General features: G+C 46.7%; 2 protein-coding genes and 1 long non-coding RNA gene across 6 annotated transcripts in view; 2 read left to right on the top strand and 1 right to left on the bottom strand.

The window, feature by feature from the left end:
- RCSD1 (RCSD domain containing 1) overlaps nt 1-4,763 on the bottom strand; it is a 29,882-nt gene extending 25,119 nt beyond the window's left edge. For all 3 annotated transcript variants that reach the window (XM_063150176.1, XM_063150177.1, XM_063150178.1), the window contains exon 1: nt 4,602-4,763. In XM_063150176.1, coding sequence (XP_063006246.1) covers nt 4,602-4,607 — 6 coding nt within the window. In that variant the 5' untranslated portion in view covers nt 4,608-4,763. The remainder of the gene's footprint in view (nt 1-4,601) is intronic.
- On the top strand, nt 4,750-6,303 carry LOC134414901 (uncharacterized). Its single transcript, XR_010026871.1, has 2 exons — nt 4,750-4,812; nt 5,490-6,303. It is a non-coding gene; the product is annotated as an uncharacterized LOC134414901 (long non-coding RNA).
- A 6,228-nt stretch (nt 6,304-12,531) lies between these two features.
- On the top strand, nt 12,532-18,349 carry CREG1 (cellular repressor of E1A stimulated genes 1). 2 transcript variants are annotated; one of them, XM_063150174.1, is made up of 4 exons: nt 12,540-12,874; nt 14,822-14,941; nt 16,227-16,411; nt 16,799-18,349. In XM_063150174.1, coding segments are annotated over exons 1-4 (633 nt in total). In that variant the 5' UTR covers nt 12,540-12,547; the 3' UTR covers nt 16,800-18,349. The 2 variants fall into 2 exon arrangements, with proteins under 2 accessions (XP_063006245.1, XP_063006244.1); XM_063150175.1 differs by lacking the exon at nt 16,799-18,349 and having other exon boundaries at nt 12,532-12,874; nt 16,227-16,412.
- Nucleotides 18,350-19,100: the final 751 nt, after the last annotated feature.

Below are 19,100 nucleotides of genomic sequence, written 5' to 3'. Positions count from 1 at the left end.
GCCTCTTTTCCTGTCTTTCAGAAAAATGGCACTAATGGGGCAGATAAGGCTTATCCTTACAGTACATCACCAGGACCCAGATACTGGTGGCAAGATATAAAGATACAACTCAGATTTGATGTAAAGGCATTTCTGGCATGAGACTGCATAGCTGGATACACTGTGACCTGCATGAAGTGACTGAAATCCATGCCTAGGTGAGACTGTGGGGATGAGTGCCCCATGCCTCTGTCACAGCGAGGTGTGAAGCAACTCTGCAGTGAGTGTGTAATAACAACTTCTCCTTACACAACAGCTCTGCTGTCCCTAGACCACATTCAGGGCCTGCTGCCCTGTCTGCAAAGCACCAAACAAGGTCCTCCAAAGAGGTTTCCTTGCTGCTGGGTTCAGCTGCCAGCTCAGATACCAAATTCAGGCTGTAGAGCTGCTGTTTTAGGAAAAGGAGCCTCCACCTCTCTAAAACACCTCTTAACCGACCAAAGTGGAAATGAACAGGGCTGGTTCATTTCCATGATAAAAGCCAGCAAGTTTCCAAGCAGCATCTATTGATAAAGCAGTGCTGATGTTTTGCCCTGCTCTCCAGATAAGCAGCTCCTGGGAATGTATGGGAAGGTATGCATGATATGCTGCCCAACTGCAAAGCATCCTGCCAACTACACTGTGGAGCACAGGACAGAAGGCGTTTCCAAAATGCTGTCACCATGGCTTGGGAAACTCAGACAACCAAGCTGGGGAGTGGGGAGAGGTTCAGAAGAATTCTCCCTCTTGGTGACACAGGAAAAGCCTTAATTCCATTTATTCTGGGGTCTCTGCTAGGGGGAAGAAAGGGCTGCAGCACAGCCCATGGGGTTTGGTTTTGCTGTTTCCTGTCCTTCGAGAGGGAGGCCTCCAGTCACAGGGATGTGGAAGTCTGGCAAACCAGATCCTTTCCAGGACTCTGCTGCAGACATTTACTGTCAAGCAGGTCCCCAATCTGCCCAGACCTGAGGGGTAAAATGGGGTCATATAATACCTCTCCCAATTTACTTGAATACTCTTCCCTTTACTTTTACAGACACCCTGCACAAATGTGTCATTTTGATGGGTTTGGGAGGAAACACTGAAAACAATCTGTATTTGAGGTTGAACCATTCTATTAAGCAAAAAGAAAAAAATTATAGAAGATGGGAAAAAGAACACTTTAACGTTTGGAATGAAAGCCAATCATCAGAGCTTCCTGAGAAAGGGATATTGCTTCCTGCCAGAGCTAACCATGGTGTAATGCCTGTTCATAATCTCAGCTCCACAGCTGCAGGGTGGGCAGAGACCTCTCTCAGCCCAGCTCCCCTCCTGTCCTGCTGCTCTGGGGACCAGGAGGGTCACACATTTCAGCCCCCTCACCTGCCCAGTACCCATTCCTGCATCCCCTCCAGGTCAGTCCCTTGGGTGACATCTCCTCAGTGCAGTTTTCCTAAGGACAGGCTGAGTGCTGCCCATGAGGCTGCCCAGAAGGGTGAAGTGAGCAGAGAACTGTCCTCAGCCCTGGAAAAGCTTTCCCTCTGCTGGGTCAGTGCACCAACAGGAAAAATGGAGATCTAGCAGGAGTAGGTGCTGAAAAGAGACAATGGAGATGTCACAGAATTAAATGACATCTGTTGGAAGGCATAAAGAAGGGAGGAGCCTTCCCAAAATACACCTGGCTTCCCAAAACACCCCTGCAGCTTAGGGAACCCATTACACTACAGGGAGCCACTCAAGTGAAATTCACTCTGGGATTGTTTCCCTTTGCTGTGCAAGCAAAGTTCAAGAGTCTCTAAGCTCCCAAGCCCCTACAGAGAGGCTGGGAAGAGGAATGCCATGACTGCTGTGGAATATGGGCTGCAGAAAGCCACAAGCACTTTCAGTGGATGCCTTAACTCACAACATCTGCAGCAAGGTTTGGGAACCCACAAGCCATGGGAATTAGACAGCTTGGGCCAAATCTGAAGATGTAAACTAACAAACCAACACAAAAATTTCTAATACTTTCTGTACCACAACTGCAAACAATGTTTCATGGCTGCTTTTCTTTACAAGTGGCTTAGCTTTCCCCACTGCAGTTTTACACATTTTTGATATGACCTCATGTTAACAATCTGTGGTATAAACTTCATTATTTCTTTTCATCTGCCATAACACTGGAAAGAAAATTGATTGTCAAATCTATTTTGCATCAAGAAGATGGGCCAAAAAAAAAAAAAACCCAAACAACAAAACAAAACACTGATGATCAACAGACACAAAATTACGTGAACTGCAAGGGCAGGGTTTTGCTGCCTTTAAGAAAGAGATCCCAACTATCTTGCTTCTGTGGGTTTTTCAAAACTAGGGTCTTCCTGCCAGGGACGTGATGGAAATCAGCTGGCTAGGTCAGCCCTCTGCCCTTTTCCTCCTAATGCTGGTAATCCTCATGTGTCCCATTAGAGCAAAGAGCTTGCCAGTTGTGCCAGCAGGAAAGCAGGGAGCAGCTCTGCCTGCCACTGATGAAGCAAACAGGGAAATGACAGGACCCCTCTCGGTCCTGCTGCACAGGATCATTAAATCTGGTTTTAAAGCAAAAAGTCTGTGGTGAGCCTCTGTGTCCTGCCTGGGAAAAGCCCTCAGGAAGAAGCAGAGAAGAGAATCAGCTGGTGAGAAATCAAGCTCTTGCTCTTGGCTCTATTTTAATCTAATATCTTCTTAACTTTGGGATATTAAACACCTTTTTGGAAGCTTGGGGCAAGACCAAGCACGCTTCTTATAAAATATCTTGGACATTGAGATGTTTTAAATATAAGAATGGATTCAGCAATCTACAGATGACCAAAAAAACCAAGTAATGAGGAAAGTTGGGAAATAGCAATCTACAGATGATAAAAATAAACCAGGTAACACAAGGAAAAGATGGGAAATAGAAGTAAAGAGACAGAATCAAGAGCAGGGAGCTCTTAGGTCAAATACTTCAGAGAAGCTTCCTGGCCACCTGACCTTCCACACGTGTCACATGTGTCTCCAAAAAGGAAATGGCAGGTGTGTTCCTTTCTACTCAACAGAGACAACGGAAAATACTCGAGGGGCACAATCCTTTGTGTGTAGAGAGAAGAGGGGGTGAGGGAGAGTGTCCTCAGCTTGCCAAAATACCTGTTTCAGCCCTAAATTATAACAAATTGGGAGCTCAATTCCCCCTCCCCTCTGAAACATGAAAGGACACTACAGTGAGAAAGAATAAAACAAGTGTTAACAGTGACTGACCTAGGCTCTGTCAAACCTGAAACCCTTGTAAAGCCAAACATTTGTCATGTCACGTAAGTAGCCTGTGCTGAGCTGGTTCCACCACTGCTTGATCCTTCTACACCCCAAAATCTGTTTAGATAATTCAGCTGAGGACATTTTTTGTAACAAACACACCTGAACAGGCCAAATGTTTAACCCTTGCCTGTGGGGCAGGGCAGCACAGATAACCAGGATGGTGATGTTAGCACCTGGGTGTTATCACAATTGCCCAGCTGAGTTATGCACTGGAATTCTTCAAAGAAAAACTGAAGTGGTGCTTGAAGCACACTGTTCCCTGGCTCTGCTGAGTGTCCCCTGCTATTGGGGCTGCATCCATGCAGAAAAAGGCTTATCTGGGAAGATAATATAAAGTGTTTAGTAAGGTCTCTGTTCAGCAGAGAGAAATACCAAATGTCCTCTTTCATAATTTGAGGTTTTGCCAATGTTGTAATCACCTTTCTATTTCCTGTGCCCCTCCTAAAAATAAATATTCCTTTTCCCTTGCCACTTTAAAAGACTGAAAACTCACAAATCCAGCCTGACATGAGCAAAGCAAACACCACCATTCCCATTTTAAATGAATGGGAGGGGAGGCAGAGGGAGGTGAACTGCCTTGCCCAGGAGGGTGTAATACAGGAGAAGGCTTGAACATAAACCCAGGGAAGCCAGAGTCCTGTGCCCACCCTGAGACATGAGATCCAGCTGTCCTGAAGCACAGGCTACACAGAGAAAAAGGGACAGAAAAGCCTCTGGGGGTGTGCTACTCATCTACCTCGCTCAAGCAGAGGCTCTCGGGTCGCCTTCCCTGACCCAAAATGTTCTATTGAAAGCAAAATGAGACCTCCCAATCCACCTGGGACAGGAGCCACACACAGCTGAGGGTGTGAATCACAAGTGCTGCTGCACGGGTGGGGAAGGAACCAACCCCAAGGAGCTTGGAAAGTTTGTTCTCTTGTGCCCCAATTTTTAATGACTCCTTCAAACCTCCTTTCAAAATGATACTTTTTAAAATCTAACACAGCTAGAGATAATGTTAGAGATCTAACACATTTAGAGACCAATAAGTAAATGGCAACTTTTCCTCGTTCCCCTTTCACAGAGGTAATTTCTTCCCAAACCATGCCCCTGCTTTCCAAATCTGGATTAAAACCTGCCAAAGAGTCTGAGGTGCACGACAGGAGTCGGGGTGGGAGGAAAGAGACCTTTATCTGAACCCCAGCAAAAAGATATTTTGAAGCTGCCTTCAGGGAGAAATTGCTTTGCAAGGTGGAGCTAAAGCAGATCGCGGAGCCAGTCACAAGCTAGTGGAAATAAAAAAAAGTTTTCTTTACCTCCATGTCCTGCAAGAAGAGAGGTGTCCTCGGGGCAATCCTTCTTCCCCACCCCTTTCCCTGTTATCTGTGGGAAAAGTTCAGGAGAGGCAGAGCAGAGCGCGGAGGGCTGGGAGATCCCAGCTGCTGCTCAGCCCGAGCGGACAGACGGACAGACGGACAGACAGAGCCCGGCCAGTGGCCCTGCGCTGCGAACAAGGAAGAAGGGCGGGTGGGTGAGAGGAAGGGAGGGAGGGACGGCAGGGGAGGGGGAGGCAAGGCAATCAGGGTTTAAATTTAGACACAAATCTAAACAGATACTGTCCTTCCCGGAGCGCCGGGCTCGGGAGACAACAGGCAACAAGCTCTGCCTCCGCGCCCAAGCTGGGGCACACCGCGTGTGCATTTCCTCTCTCCCTTTTTCTGTCTCCTCCTTCCTATTTTCTCACCTTATCTTTACTCCCCTCCCACCCCTCCGTTTAGTCTCTATTTCTCTTCACTGCTTGCAGTTCCTGCCCTGCTATCTCTGCTTCGATCTCTGCTGTCCACACTTCCCTCTCCCAGGGTCTCTTGCCTGTTTGTTTGTGAGGGGAGAATCCCTTTCCTTCTAACTGCAGCTTTCCTTTCTCTTCCTCCTTTTCGGTAATTTCACTCGGCAATGAACTGTAATTAAAAGGCAGAACAGGAGGAGAGCAAGGGTGATTATGGGGCTTGGGTAGAATTTAAGGCGTTGTCCTGGTGTGTGGCTGGGACTCCCAGGAAGGACAAATATCTGCTGGGCGATCCCGCAGGGAGAGGACAGGGCTGAATTGTGGGCACTGGCAGGGGGTGCCCATGCAGGGCTGGCACTGTCCAGCTGTAAAGCAGGACCAGCTCTTTCTGCCTTGAATTTGTCTCTCACACCACCAGGTCGGAAGGTGCGGGTTGTTCTCCTCTCCCTTCACAGGGATGGACAGACTTGTGCACTGAAGTGAGACGCTCCCGTGGTGGTAGAGAAATTCAGATGGGGAAAAACAAAGCTCCGGGATGTTTTTGCTGCAGTTTCCCTTTCCGCGCCGATCACAGCGTCGTAAACCGGACATCTCTTCTAGCAACTGTTTGCATGTGCTCCTTCTCAAAGAATTTCAGTCCCCACCTCTCGAGAGCAGGGCGGTGCAGAGGAATTTGGAAACGCTCCCTTTGTCTTCTGCTGGCTTCCTCGCCCTGAGTGCAGCTGCAAAGTGACACAATGTCATATCGTCATTTTGGCACGGTACCTCGGGGGCAGAGGAGAGCTAAAGCATGTTTTCTAGAAGGGATGCATGCTTCTCCTTTGCAGTGTTTCACAAGTCCCTGCTGTCTGTGGCTGAAAACGCTCCAGCGAGGATTTAAATGTGAGCATCATGATACCCCAGCTCCCTGTCACTGAGAGTGGTTCTCCCAGTGCAGTTAACTGTTGCTGTCCTGCATGCTGCAGGACTCCTGTGGAGTTTGCAGATTGAAATTGTGGTCCAATTATCTCCCAGATTCAATATACAATAGTCACTCTGTCCTTAGCCAAAAGAATGATAGGCTGAGTTGTTACGATCTGGAGATTGGGCAAGAGGACTAATTAATCTTCTGTTGTTGAAACACTGGATTAGATGGATTAGATGAAACCCCTCTGCTGTAAGCAACCACAAGATGCTCCAACTGTAGATATAAGAAACTAAAATCTTAAATAAATACGAAAATGGAACTACCACTTGTTTGGAAATCCTATTGATTTCTTCAAGTCCTGACAATGGTACATTAGGACAGGGAATAGAAACTGAACTGAGAAACAGGGTTGAGGCAGGGAGGGCAGGATTCTTGTACTGCCCATGCTTTGCCTGCTGTGGGACAGCAGGAGGATTTCAAGCTGAGGGATTTCACTGGACGTGGGTCACAAGTGTTGTTTTCTAGATATCTGCCATGTAGCACACCGTCAGTGACACCTCCCATAACTGTTTCCTGCTGCTCAGAGGCTCTTTCAGTATTTTCTTTCTGCTTTCAGGGGCTCTGCTGTGCAGAGGAAACCATTTGCTTAGGTGTACAGAAAAGGAAATGGCTAGGGAGAGGCAGTATCACTTCACCCATATTAGTAAAGCAAAAGCTGTTGCAGCTGCCCCACCACAATTCTTCACTCCATTTATTTCTGCCTCTAAGTATCTTGCCACAAAGCAAACCTTTTCTGCCTGCTGGATTCCCAAATGCCATTGCTCTGGGCATGGTATGCAGTATCAGAGCATTTTTATCATTTTGTCTGTACTTCTGACACTTTTCCATGCTAAATCTCCCTTCCTGAAGGAGCAAGGGGAGAATGCACAGAAATATGGTGTCTGTTTTTCTCCAGACAGGAAGACATGAGGTGTGCATTTGTTTTCCTCTCTCTTGTTTCTGGACTGAAAACCACTAGAAAATTTGAACAAACAACCCACATGCCTTAGCTGCAAGACCTCTGAAACAAACCTTATTAAGGGAGGATCTACAGAGAAACTGGATGTTGCACATGATGAGCATTTGCAAGTATTTGGAGGTATTTTCCAGTATGACTCTTTGCATCCTTCTGTATATCCCTGCTTACAAACCCGGGATGTAGCAGTGTCTATGAGACTAACTTGTTCTTATATCCAAAAAAAAGTTCCACATCTGTTCTGCTCTGCAGGAAAAAAAAAAAAAAAAGTCATCACTAGTGCCATTAAAACAGTAAAACAGGCTCTGGGGGGAAATTTCATTTGACTGAGAAAATGCTGCAGTTGTGGCCCCCTGGATTTTGCAGCTTCCTGTCTGATTCTTTTCAAGACATGTGAGGCCAACACAGCAGGTTTGCTTCAGAAGAAATGAATGGCACTCCTGCTACAGGCAGCACATGGGGGAGAGGTGCAAGGAACTCCTTCATCCTGGCATTCCTTCAAAACAGGTGGTGTAAGGGGTTCTGCCATGCTTGGAAACACCATGGGCAACATTTGCTGGCTTCTTGCATTATTAAGGATGGAGAATGGAGCCTCTGCAAGGTGCTCAGAGGGAGCAACAAAAAGGATGTGCAGAGACATGGCTATGCTTTATTCAAAAATCAGTTAGTTAAAAGCGCACTGGAGGGCATCTGAAATTTTGTCTCTGGCATTGGTGTCCATGCAGTTATCTCATTTGGGTGTGTCTGCCAAATCTGGCAAGGTATGTTTGTCAGGGTGGTGGGAGAGCAAAGGGTGGAGGGAGCTGTGGGTTCCTGCAGGACAGATTGCAATTCTGTGCTTTGTTAAGACATTTGTTGAGGGTTTTAGTAGAGCTCACCTGTCAGTGCCAGTTTCTGAGGTTGTTCTGTCCACCTCTCTGCCTGGCCTTGGCTGCTGTTACCCACATCCTTTCCTGGAATTCACACCACTAACCAGCAGCTGTTTCTATATTGGGCTTTTGACCTCCTGAAAATGGGGTTTCAACCCTTTCTGTTCCCACTCAAGCAGCTCAATTCTCAACTGAAAAATAAAAAAAAAGGGGAGGGATAAGGTAACCACCAAAGAAACAACATTTGCATTTCAAAGATCAATCAGCTCGAAAAGCCAACATCCTGTTTTGGGTTGCCTTTACACATCAGGTCTGTCACTTGGCAGCCCGACAGGAAGCGAACGTGAGCAGCGTTTTTCTATGGGAAACTCGCTTTTCGAGCCCCCCCTTTGCTGAGCGCGCCCCGAGCTGCCTGCCCGGGGCCCTGGGCTGAAACAGCGCCGCGGCCGCGGAGCCTCGCCCTCTGCTTCGGGGGCTTATCAGCAGATAAGGAAATGAACTCCGCTGGAACGCTCGGTGCCGCTGACAGTGCTGTGCTCGGGTCTGCAGCTGCAGGAAGCGCCGCTGAGAGCACGGACACACGGACACACAGACACACGGACACACAGACACGTGTGCCAGGCTCTCCGCACCCCTGGGAGCTGATGTCAGTGGGAAAGTCCCGGTACCAAAGGGAGTTCAATCGAAGGATGTGGTTATAAAGTGGCTCTCACGAAGCTGAATTGGAATGTGAGTTTGTGTCTTTTTCGTGCTGGCCACCTAAAAAAGTAGGTGGTAGAGACTAACTGAAAAATTGATCAACTTGACATGTTCCTGACTGTCAGCTGGTGCCCAAGTGCTAACATCGTGGTTCAGACTAACCAGGCTTCTTAATTAGGGCTTCCTAATTGCCAGTTCTGGAAAAGCCTTCCTAAAAGCCTGTCCCTCAGCAGAGTAAAGTTAAAAAATGGTGCATGGCACAAGGAGAATTTCACCTTGTAATAATGAGATCACAGCGAGGTGGATCACCCTGGGCCCACCAGGGGCTGGGGGTGGTGGTTAGATAATTGGTGTCATCGCTTGCAGCACCCGAATGTTTTTGGAGAGCTCTTCTTTCTCCTGATCTGCTTGGCTTCAGAGAACAAACTGAGCTGGGGTGTTAAGAGGCATGGCTGCATCCCATTGTACCCATATAGTGATGGGACAAATATTATCAGCATGAGCCACTGACAGCTTGCTTCCAGCCTGAGCAATTCCTCTATGGTTACTAGTTTTAGTACTCCAGGCTCAATATAAACCAACAAAACCAATCAGAACATGGCTGCTGACACAATTCTGGGTGTATGTGCTGGTTTTGATGTTCTCAGGCCAGTCCTACTGCCCATCTCTCAGTGTCCCAGAAAGCAGCACCACAAGCAGTGGCCCTCACCAGCAGCTTCCTCAGCCTGCAGCCCCAGCTCTGACTGAACAGGATTGTCTGACTGAAAATGGACCAATATTTCTGTCCCTAACAGGTTGTGCTCAGAGGAAGCTTGCCTTGCCACTGCCTGTGTGGTGACTATTAAAAAAATTAAAGGACTTTTGGCTGAGCACCAGGCCAGCGCTGTAATAACTTTACCTATCTTCTAAAAAACACACCAAAGAAGGAGTCACAAGCTGAATTCCCAAGCAAGGTAATTCAGGAAGTTTGAGGGTGAGAACAAATAAATGTCTTTTTTGTCTGTGCTGTGTGCCATCTGTAGCAGCAGCAAGGCTGACACCTCTTCAGGACAGAATCTAACCAACATTTTTAGAAGCAATTTGCATGGTGGGTCTCATGTGGCACCAAGCACTGGCACTTCAAAGCACCGAGTGCTTCAGCTTTTGCCAGAGCTGACTCACAGGTCAGTCTCCTCTGTCACAGGCAAGTGACTTTAATCACCCCGGCAAGTGACTTTAATCACCCTGGCTGGCATTTGGATGGGAGAGCTGCCCTGGCTGGGGAATGAGCGCTGCACACAGCGAGACTGCACAGCCCCCAGGGGTTATCCGGGCACAGAAAGGTTCCTGTGCACGGACAGACTGCCTGACCGAGGCAGGAAGCCTGGACCAGAGCACAGCCAGGCTGGGTCTGAGCAGAAACCGTGCCCAGCCCGTGCAGCAACCACAGAGAGCTGGCTGGGGAAAAGCAGCTCTGAAGAGGGCAGATAAAACATGACACAAGGCAGGATGGAAACCTTGCCCACTTTCTGACTAAAATACATCTCCTCCAGGGACACAGCCTGAAGCCCATCACATATAAAACACACTGAAATTAAGATCATTCCATGAACTCACCTTGGAGGAAGGATATCTCCATTTATGGTGAGATATTGCTGTTGATTTACTGGCTTTTAAATGCAGTGAGGCACATGATTTGGAAAGGAGAACTAGTAGTGCCTACAATACTTTCTTGACCCTGTTATGCAAGGATGCTGAGAGCCCCTAGACAATATTGCAGCACAAGAGAGAGAATCCTTCTCCTTTCTCTGAGATCTAACTGAGGAAGTGAGAGAGCCTAGTGGCTGCACATCAGGGGTTTGGAGCATCCTTTTTTTCTTTTTTTTTTTTCCCTATGAAAATTTCAGTTTCTCCTGAGCATCTCCAGGAGAAGGCAGCAGCAGGAAGCTCCATGTATCTTTGACAGGAGGCAAGGATTTCTAACCATGGAGGACAGCAGGGATTTCTAACTATGCTCTGCAGGCAAGGAGTATACTGGAGGAAAAATTATTTTGTTCTGCCTGTACAGGACAGCAGATCAACAGCAGGGAATGGATGGGTGGTGTATTTTCCTTGCTGAGTTCAGCCCAACAGGATGATCCATCTGGGCTGCTATAAGCTGTGGGTGCTGTGGGGCACCTGGGGCACATGGTGGTCACAGGGCAAGTTAATTTGGTTTTCTCAGTGCTACACTGCTGTTTACATAGCGTGGACATACTTGGATCCAGGTGGAAATATGAAAACCCACCATCTTTTAGGACCACTTGAATCAAGTCTCAGTATTACCCCAGTTTAAAGCATCTCTTTATACAAACCTTCATAAGGTTACTGAGCACAAGGTGATGGATAAAATAAGCTAACTGTTTATTTGGGTAAGTAATGATTGGAAAAAGCCTTCATTGGAAGGTGGAATGGTGTTCAACTGACAAACCCAAGCCTTACAGAGGCAAGGGCTCTGACATACACCCTGCAGTGTGCAAGAGGTAACACCTGAACTCTGCCCAGTGGCAAATCATTCTGTGGGTTTTGTGGCCCAAAACAGATAGTCCTTGCTGTGATATATCCCTGTGATTAAAGGATAAGGTTTTCCCAAGGGAAGGCTGGGCCTCCAACACCTGTGGTGGCACACAACCAGCCTTTGAGGCTGATTTAGCAGTGGGCAGGGATAGTGGGGCTGAAGGATTGTAGAATGAGAGAATTATTATGGCTGGAAAAGAACTTCAGGATCCCCGAGCCCACCTGTTAACCCAGCACCCCGTGCTCACCATTGAAGCGTGTCCTCAAGCGCCATCTCCACGCGGGTTTTGGACACTTGCAGGACGGGACAGCCTTCCCCAGGCACACAAAGCAGGGGCGATGCCGGGGCCCGCTGCTGCCATGGCCTGTTCAGCGTCACTCTGACCACGCAGAACGGGAGGTGTCGGAGCGGGGGGCCTGGCTCGGCACAGGCGGGAGCCGTCGGGACATCTCCGTGACATCTCCGTGACATCTCCGGACATCCCGGGACATCTCCGGGAGCCGCGTCCCGCCAGCGGCCCCCGCAGGCCAGCGGGAGCGCTGCCGCCACCTTCCTTCCCTTCTTCCCGCGCCGGCGCTCCAGGGAAGCGGGATTGTGAGGGGATTCTGTGGGACGGGGCCAGCGCGGTAAGGTACGAGCAGGCCAACAGTGGCACCCTGGCCTGGAGCAGGAGTAGCGTGGGCAGCAGGAGCAGGGCAGGGATTGTCCCTCTGTACTCGAACGCTGTGTCCAGTTCTGGGCTCTCACTTGGGAAAAGGCCTTGAGGGGCTGGAGCGAGTCAGGGGAAGGGTCTGGAGCGCGAGTGCTGTGAGCTGAGGGAGCTGGGGGTGTTAAGTCTGGAGAAAAGGAGGCTCAGGGGGGACCTCACTGCTCTACAGCCACCCGAAAGGACGGTTTGGCCTCTGCTCCCAGGGAACGAGGGACACGATGGGAGCACACGGCATCAAGCTGTGCCGAGGAGGTTCAGGCTGGACATTCAGAGGAATTTCTTCACAGAAAGAGTGATTATTCATTGGGATGGGCTGCTCACTGGCGGTGTCACTCGGTGCCGTGCTCCGGGGCACTCGGCAGTGCTGGGTCGCAGCTCGGACTCGGCGAGTTTGGGGTCTTTTCCATCAGTTCGGTGACGCAGAGCTGGGCTCCCATTGGCTGCCGGGCCGCCGGTGACTCCGCCCCCTCCCGGGCCGCGCGCTCGCGGTTGTTTACATCGTCTGCGCTCATTGCCCCGCCTCCAGCGGCTCTCATTGGCTGAGGACCGCCGACCTCGCAAGTCTATTGGCTGACAGCGGGGGTGTTGGCTTTTCATTCCCGAGGTCGTCGCTCATTGGTTTGGAGGGGTGGGCAGCGCCGCTCCCATTGGTGAGGCAGGGCGAGGCTCCGCCCCTCCCGGCCGGTGGGCCGGCGGTAAAGGCGGGCCCGGCAGTCGGTGCCCGGCGCCGTGCGGGGTGGGATGTCCCGGTGCGCGGCTGTGCGGGGCGCGATGTCTGTGTCCTCAGCCATGGCGCCGTTGCCGCTCCTCCTGTGCGCCGCATCGGGGCTGCTGCTGGCGGCCGTGGCGGCCATCCCGCCGCCCGAGGAGGCGGCGCGCATGGCGCGCTACGTCCTGCACAGCTGCGACTGGGGCGCGCTGGCCACGCTGTCGGCGCAGGAGGGGCTGCGCGGCCGCCCCTTCGCCAACATCTTCTCCCTCAGCGACGGCCCGCCCGGGCCCTGCGGCGGCAGCGGCGTGCCCTACTTGTACCTGACCGACATGGAGATCTCCGTGCAGGACCTGGAGGTGAGCGGGGCCTGGGGTGCGGAGTGGCCCCGGGGAGGACGCTCGGGAAGCAGCGGGGTCACTCAGGCTGGCCCTCAGCAGCAGGCGGTGATTGCAAGGCGGTGTGACAGCGCTGGTTCACAGAGCCGCGGAATCGGTGGGGCTGGGAGGGGCCTCTGGAGATCCTTCGGGGTCACCTCGGGCAGGTGACACGGGGACGTGTCCAGGTAGGGCCCTCAGAGAGGGAGACACTGCCACCTCCAAGTGCAGCTGCTCCAGAGCCGTGCCACCCTCTGCATAAAATTCTTCCTCATCTGTGTTTTAGTTTATGGCTCTTCCATGGATGTCACCCCGTTTGTCAGCCCTGGGGACAATTACTAGCCCTTGAACAGTGCTGTCTGTGGTGACAGTCGGTAAGGCTCCTGAGAATTTCCTGCTGATCGTGGTCTTGAGAAAGAAAAGGCAGCACCAGGCAGAGCGAGTGTCTGCAACTTCCAGAAGCACTGAGGAAAGAAATGAGGCACCATGGAATATCTGAACAGAAGAAATTTCACACACAACAAAGTCAAAAGGAGTGGAACTTGTCAGTGTGGGACCTAAGCAAAGAGAATTCTTACAGAGCCTGCTGAAGGAATAGTTATTCAGTCTCTGGAGCGTACCGTAAAGGGAAGCACGAATGGAAAGGCAGCTTTGGCATGCTGAGACTGAGTGTGTAATTGGCCTTGTCCCAGAGTTTTGTGGCCAAGAGTTTGCTAAAAATTTAATGAAATAGCAGTCATGCCTCCTTTATTGGATTTGTTTGTTTTAGTAACTTACAATGTTAGTAAACACAAAATAATGGTAGTTTTTCAGACTGTTTTATCATTTTTTGTTTGTTCCGTGTCAGGTTTTAGTTTGTTACCTTAAAATAGTTGAATTATATGTCTAAATACTGTAGAGAGTCTCATTTGTTTTGCCTAGTACCTTTCTTTCCATCCCAGATACAGCTGTTTGCTTTCAGAATAACATAAAACCCACTAGTATAAACTAATGATGAATATTTCCTTCAGAAAGCTCCTCAACAGGTCCTTATTTTGCTGCTTCGGGGCAGAAACTCTTGACACGTGATAGTCACAGGCAAGGAGAAGGTGCCGAGTAATCATGAGTCAGCTTTTTGGGAGTTGAGCAACTTCCTCTCTCTCAAGTGGCTGCTTCTGTTTCACGAGGTCACCTGTGCTCTCCGCAGTTTTCAAGTGATTGTGGAGGGTTTCTCTTGGACATGAGCCCTTCTAATGAACCTCCTCGAAGCAGGGGAACTTCTCTTGCTGGGAAATAATGACCCTTAGTACGTGGCATTCTGCAATCCTGTTTGGCACCAGTGCTTTTCAAGCCATGGTCACCAAATTAGTTTTCAGACAAAAAATCAGATATGGGTTCTGTAATCCTTCAAGTTAGATGTTTCACTTAAATACTCTGAATTAAAAAACAAAAAAACTTCTAAAGTTCACTTTAAATGGCAAAAGAGCTGTTTGGGAGTGCTAGGAGGCTGTTGTGAAGAGATGTTTTTGTTTTAAGTAATTTTACCAACAGCTGTGAAGCCCACTTGGTTGCTTTCTCAGTAACACTTTGCCCTTTCACCTGATGAAGTTCACTGTATGTCCTTGTCTACTGTCCTTTGTATCTGCAAATTGTAATATATCATCATTTGCAAGTGAAATAGGTGGGCTGAATTCATTAAGGAGTCGTGTTGTGTGAGGTTTGCATTTTTTGTTAACAAGCTTCAGCATGCCTCTGAACTGGGCTTTATTTTAGATTCAGAGCTCACCCAAGGAGCCTTTCAGATGTAGCTAGAGCAGAGCTGTCACCACCTTTTCTGCCAGTATTATTGAGCTGAATAAAGTACCAAGAGCTGAAAATGTGGTGCCTATGACATTTTTTTCACATAAGAAAAGTAAGTATAAACTTCTTATCTTGCTTCTTGCATTTCAGGTCAATTCAAATGCCTCCTTGACTGTGTCTTTGGCACAGACTCCTTACTGCAGGAAGCACAAATATGATCCCCAGAACCCCCTCTGTGCCCACATCATCTTTGTTGGGAGCATTGTGAAGGTGAGCAGCTGAAAGCTGGCACTGGGCAGGGTTGTGTGCATCAAATACAGATTTGTTTAGTGGAGGGAGAGGAGAAAGGTGAGAAATTCTGTGCAGAAGCATAAGCTGAGCTGTTCTGTGCTGTGATACCCAAAGGCTAGCTCACAGTTTGTGGGAGGAAAAAAAAAGTTAACCCTTGATTTTTGCAGGAGCTCTCTTGACATACCTTTAACAAGGAATTTGGGGAGACAGTAATGCAGGGAATCTCCCTCATTGCTGTCATGTGTTCCAAAACTAAGTCTGAGGCCATTATTTTGGAAAAACCTTCATATTTCATTCACATCTCTCTTGTTCAGGTAAATTCTTTGGTTCAAACAGTGTGACATGCCTGCTTCTGAAACTGCTCAAGTAAATACTAACCTGAGCTACAAAGTTGCAGATATTACAGACAAAAAGTGTGCATTGTGTGATCTGGTGGCATTGCTGCCAGGGCAGTGTTCTTTTGTGCACCAGTACTTTGGTGTCTTGTAGGAGGGATTGAGAACTGCATGTGTTAATCATTGAAGATCCTAATCCTGTTATTGGGGTAATGGTTGAGGATGAGAACTCCTCATCACTACTCTCTTACTTGATAGTCTCATTCTTATTTGGTGTTTTCACAGCTCTGATATTTGCACATTGCACTCAGCAGTCTTGTAGTTACTTTACTGAGTTTCTCATTAATAATGGAGTTGATTTCATTTAGGTAGGGTTTTATTTATTTTCTTATTCTATACCCAGAGCTCTAAATGGTTGATTTCACCCTTTAAACATCTGCACATTGTATATTAAGTGCCATCACACTTTTCAGCTTCCCTTCTCTGTAGATTCTGTTATACCATCCCATTTGTGTTTGGGTGTTTGCAGATGTCTGAGCACAGTTGTATCTGTTTCTGTCACTTTGAATGAGTAGGTGCAGAGGAGGTGAAATTACACCTAAGACATCACAGTATAATAATTCACCTACCATCCATACTTATCTGTTTTGTGATTTGTTTAACAATCAGTTAATCATCAATTCTTATGTTGATTAAGCCCTCTCTTGCTCATGCTGACTCTAAAAGCAGCATTTTGATTTAATGTTGAATCCACTACTTTGTAAGTGTTGTCTGTCTCACACAGTTGCACCCCACACTGAGGATGAGCAGCCTCAGCCACAGTAATGAGCCCCTTGGGACAAAACACACTGCAGTCAGCAGAGGTTTTTTAGCTAAAACTCATCTTTACATGACTATCTTATTGTAACATTTTCCTGGCTTTTGTTTAGGTGAATGATTCAGAAGCAGACATAGCCAAAAAAGCATTATTCACTCGCCACCCTGAAATGGAAAGTTGGCCCAAGGATCACAATTGGTTCTTTGCCAAATTCAACATCACCAATATTTGGGTCCTGGACTACTTTGGTGGATTGAAAATTGTGACACCAGAAGAGTACTACAGTGTCAAGCCTTAGTAAGTACTGAAGTTCTTCATGGCTAACTCTCATTGTGTTTCACACCTGTGAACTTCTTGTTGGTAACAGGGAGGAGTGACTCCTGTAGAGTTGGCACAGTCACTGTGCTCTGTTTGAATTAATTGCAAGACTGATGATGTTTTGGTCCAATAATTAATAGTAGTGAGACTCTTCAGCATTTCTGAAGCTGTATTAATGGGATTGCAGCAATATTGCTGATACTTCCAAAACAAAATTGCTGTTGAATCTGTCCTTATGATTTTGAAGTATAGAGAAATTGTCTTCTATTGTCTACATAAAACCAAGTCTTCCAAACTTTCAAATATATTTTAGCACAGTCACCATGAATTCTGCATTAATTTCACTCCTATTCTTACTCCTTGTAGGTGGAAGAAGATCCTTGGTGATGCTGATAGGGAAATGAATGGCTTTGGCTGTTTCGTGAAAGATTTATTTTTTCTATGTAGTGTAGAGCTGAATTAATAATATAATAAATCAAACACTTTGCATTGTTAATGAGCATGTATTACTCTTATGAAGCAGATTGAACTTCTCACTAACTTGATTCATGTCACAATGAAAAACCTTTGTGCATAAGCAATAACTAAATTGTACCCACTGGATGTTAATTTGGAAAGGTGTCTGACAGTGTGCATTCAGAAATGTTGTGTTTACTGAAATCTAAAGGATTAGTCCAGTTCTAAAGTGCCTTATTTAAATAATGTTTCTGAGCACTTTCCAATATTATTTTTAGTAGCAGTTTAGTTTAGAATTTTATGGTGAAGTTCTACAGGATGGCTCTGCTGATGGAATGGAAAGCATTGTCTGTATTACAGTGACAAAGGATGTGCTGAGTTTCCAAATCCTGTTAAGAATTTTCTCTGCACATTGATAAACTCACTTTTTGGAGCCATTTTTCTGTTTTATGGAATGTGCTGTAGAATACAGTTGTGTTCATGCCAGCTGTACTTATACCTCAGGATGAGTTCTTGGTAATTCCTCAGCTGATTATGTGCCCTGACTCTGTAATAGAAGCAGATCTGTAGTACCTAAAATATCTGACTCAAGAAGAGTAGTGTCTTGTAAATTCAGTGAGAATGGTGTGAAGGATAAATGTTTTCTGAAATACTCACCTTTGTTAATCTGATCAAATGGCAGTTCATCAGCTTTTGTTCCCCTCCACAGCAGAACTGAGCAGATTTTGGGGTCTGGAAGCCTTAGAAAGCAATTTTGGATTAGTAACTCAGAAGTGAAAAAGACACAATACAGTTTGACACAAATGATGCATGATTTCTAGAGAATGAAAATTAATGAAAGGTGTGCTTAAATTAATTCTGTGTTAACTAAGTTACACCAAACCACAAAATAAAAACCTTTTTAACATCCTCTCCAATCTGTTGTGCACTGAGTTCACCAGCATTAAAAAGTATTTATGAACAAACAAATTGATTTTACAGTGAGCAAATATTACCTAGTTGACCTAGAGTAAAGAATTTAGACTCCTTAGAGGAGGTTGATATATAGGACAGTGGGATTTGTCATGTAAGATCCCCATATCTTAATGTTGTTGTTATAGCACTCCTTTTCTCAGATACTGGGATGATTTGTGAAAGTATTTTTATGTAACTTATTAAGAATTCTTTCTTCATAAGGGGAAGGAAGCTATTGGTACTGTTCAACTATTTTAAAACTATTTTAGGATTCAAAAAACTTACAATATAGAGACATTTATGTTGAATAGGTAACACTGGTTTTAATGTCAAATTGAAAAAAAATTTTATAAGGTATGACAGTTGTGAAAACTCAACTGAATCTCTGTCATGGACTCAATACTTTCTGTGAGGACACCTGAATGCATTATGTGTAACCCTGTAATTTCTGATGTGTGAGACCGATGTTGCTGGGCTTTTGTTAAAATTAAAATATTTTTTTGACAAGTGGTGTCAAGCATTATTTATTGCATGTCCAAGAATTATTCTCTCTCTCCTGGTCTCTTTCATAACAGCACTCTCTTTTCAGTGTTCTTGTTTTACTGTTTCTTTGATATCTTTCATTCTTGCTAGAATTAATGAGAAAATGTTCCTACTTACACCTGCCTTCCCCTCCTTGGGTTAAGTCTGTGTCTTTGTACTTCATATGCTTTCCTGCATCCAATGCTCTGAAATTAAAAATTGCAAAGACAAATGCCATCATTCCACACATCTCCAACTTCCTTCTTCTACCAGCTGCTTCTGCACCCCCACATTCCATGGCATGTAAGAAAAGAAGCAGGAAAGGTCTTGGCAGTGCATAAACAATAAAACATTGGTGTGTTATCAGGGCTGTTTTTAGCACAAATTGAAAACATAGCCCCAAGCAAACTAAGGCAAAAAACCCCAACCACAAAACCCAAATCTCCATCCCAGCCAAAACCAGTACACCACTTTGAAAAGTATTGCTTTCACTTGAGGGTTTGGTGTAGAATAAGGCTGGCTTTGTTTCTGGTTTTCTTCTCCCTTTACTATAAGTTCCCAAGTATTTTCTCCTTGGAAGTGGAAGGGCCTTTTTTGGTAATAGCAATATCTTAAAACAGTTTTGTAATGCTACTGCAACAACTGTAAATCATCCAAAGATCTTCACTTTTGAAATCTGGGAAGACCCCAACCAGATGTTTTTTTGGGAAAATGATGAGCAGCAGGCTGGTTGAGC

This window comes from Melospiza melodia, chromosome 2 (genome assembly GCF_035770615.1).
Source record: "Melospiza melodia melodia isolate bMelMel2 chromosome 2, bMelMel2.pri, whole genome shotgun sequence".
Taxonomy (NCBI): Eukaryota; Metazoa; Chordata; class Aves; order Passeriformes; family Passerellidae; genus Melospiza; species Melospiza melodia.
The sequence above is the reverse complement of the archived record's forward strand: the minus strand, read 5'-3'. Positions and strand labels throughout refer to the sequence as shown.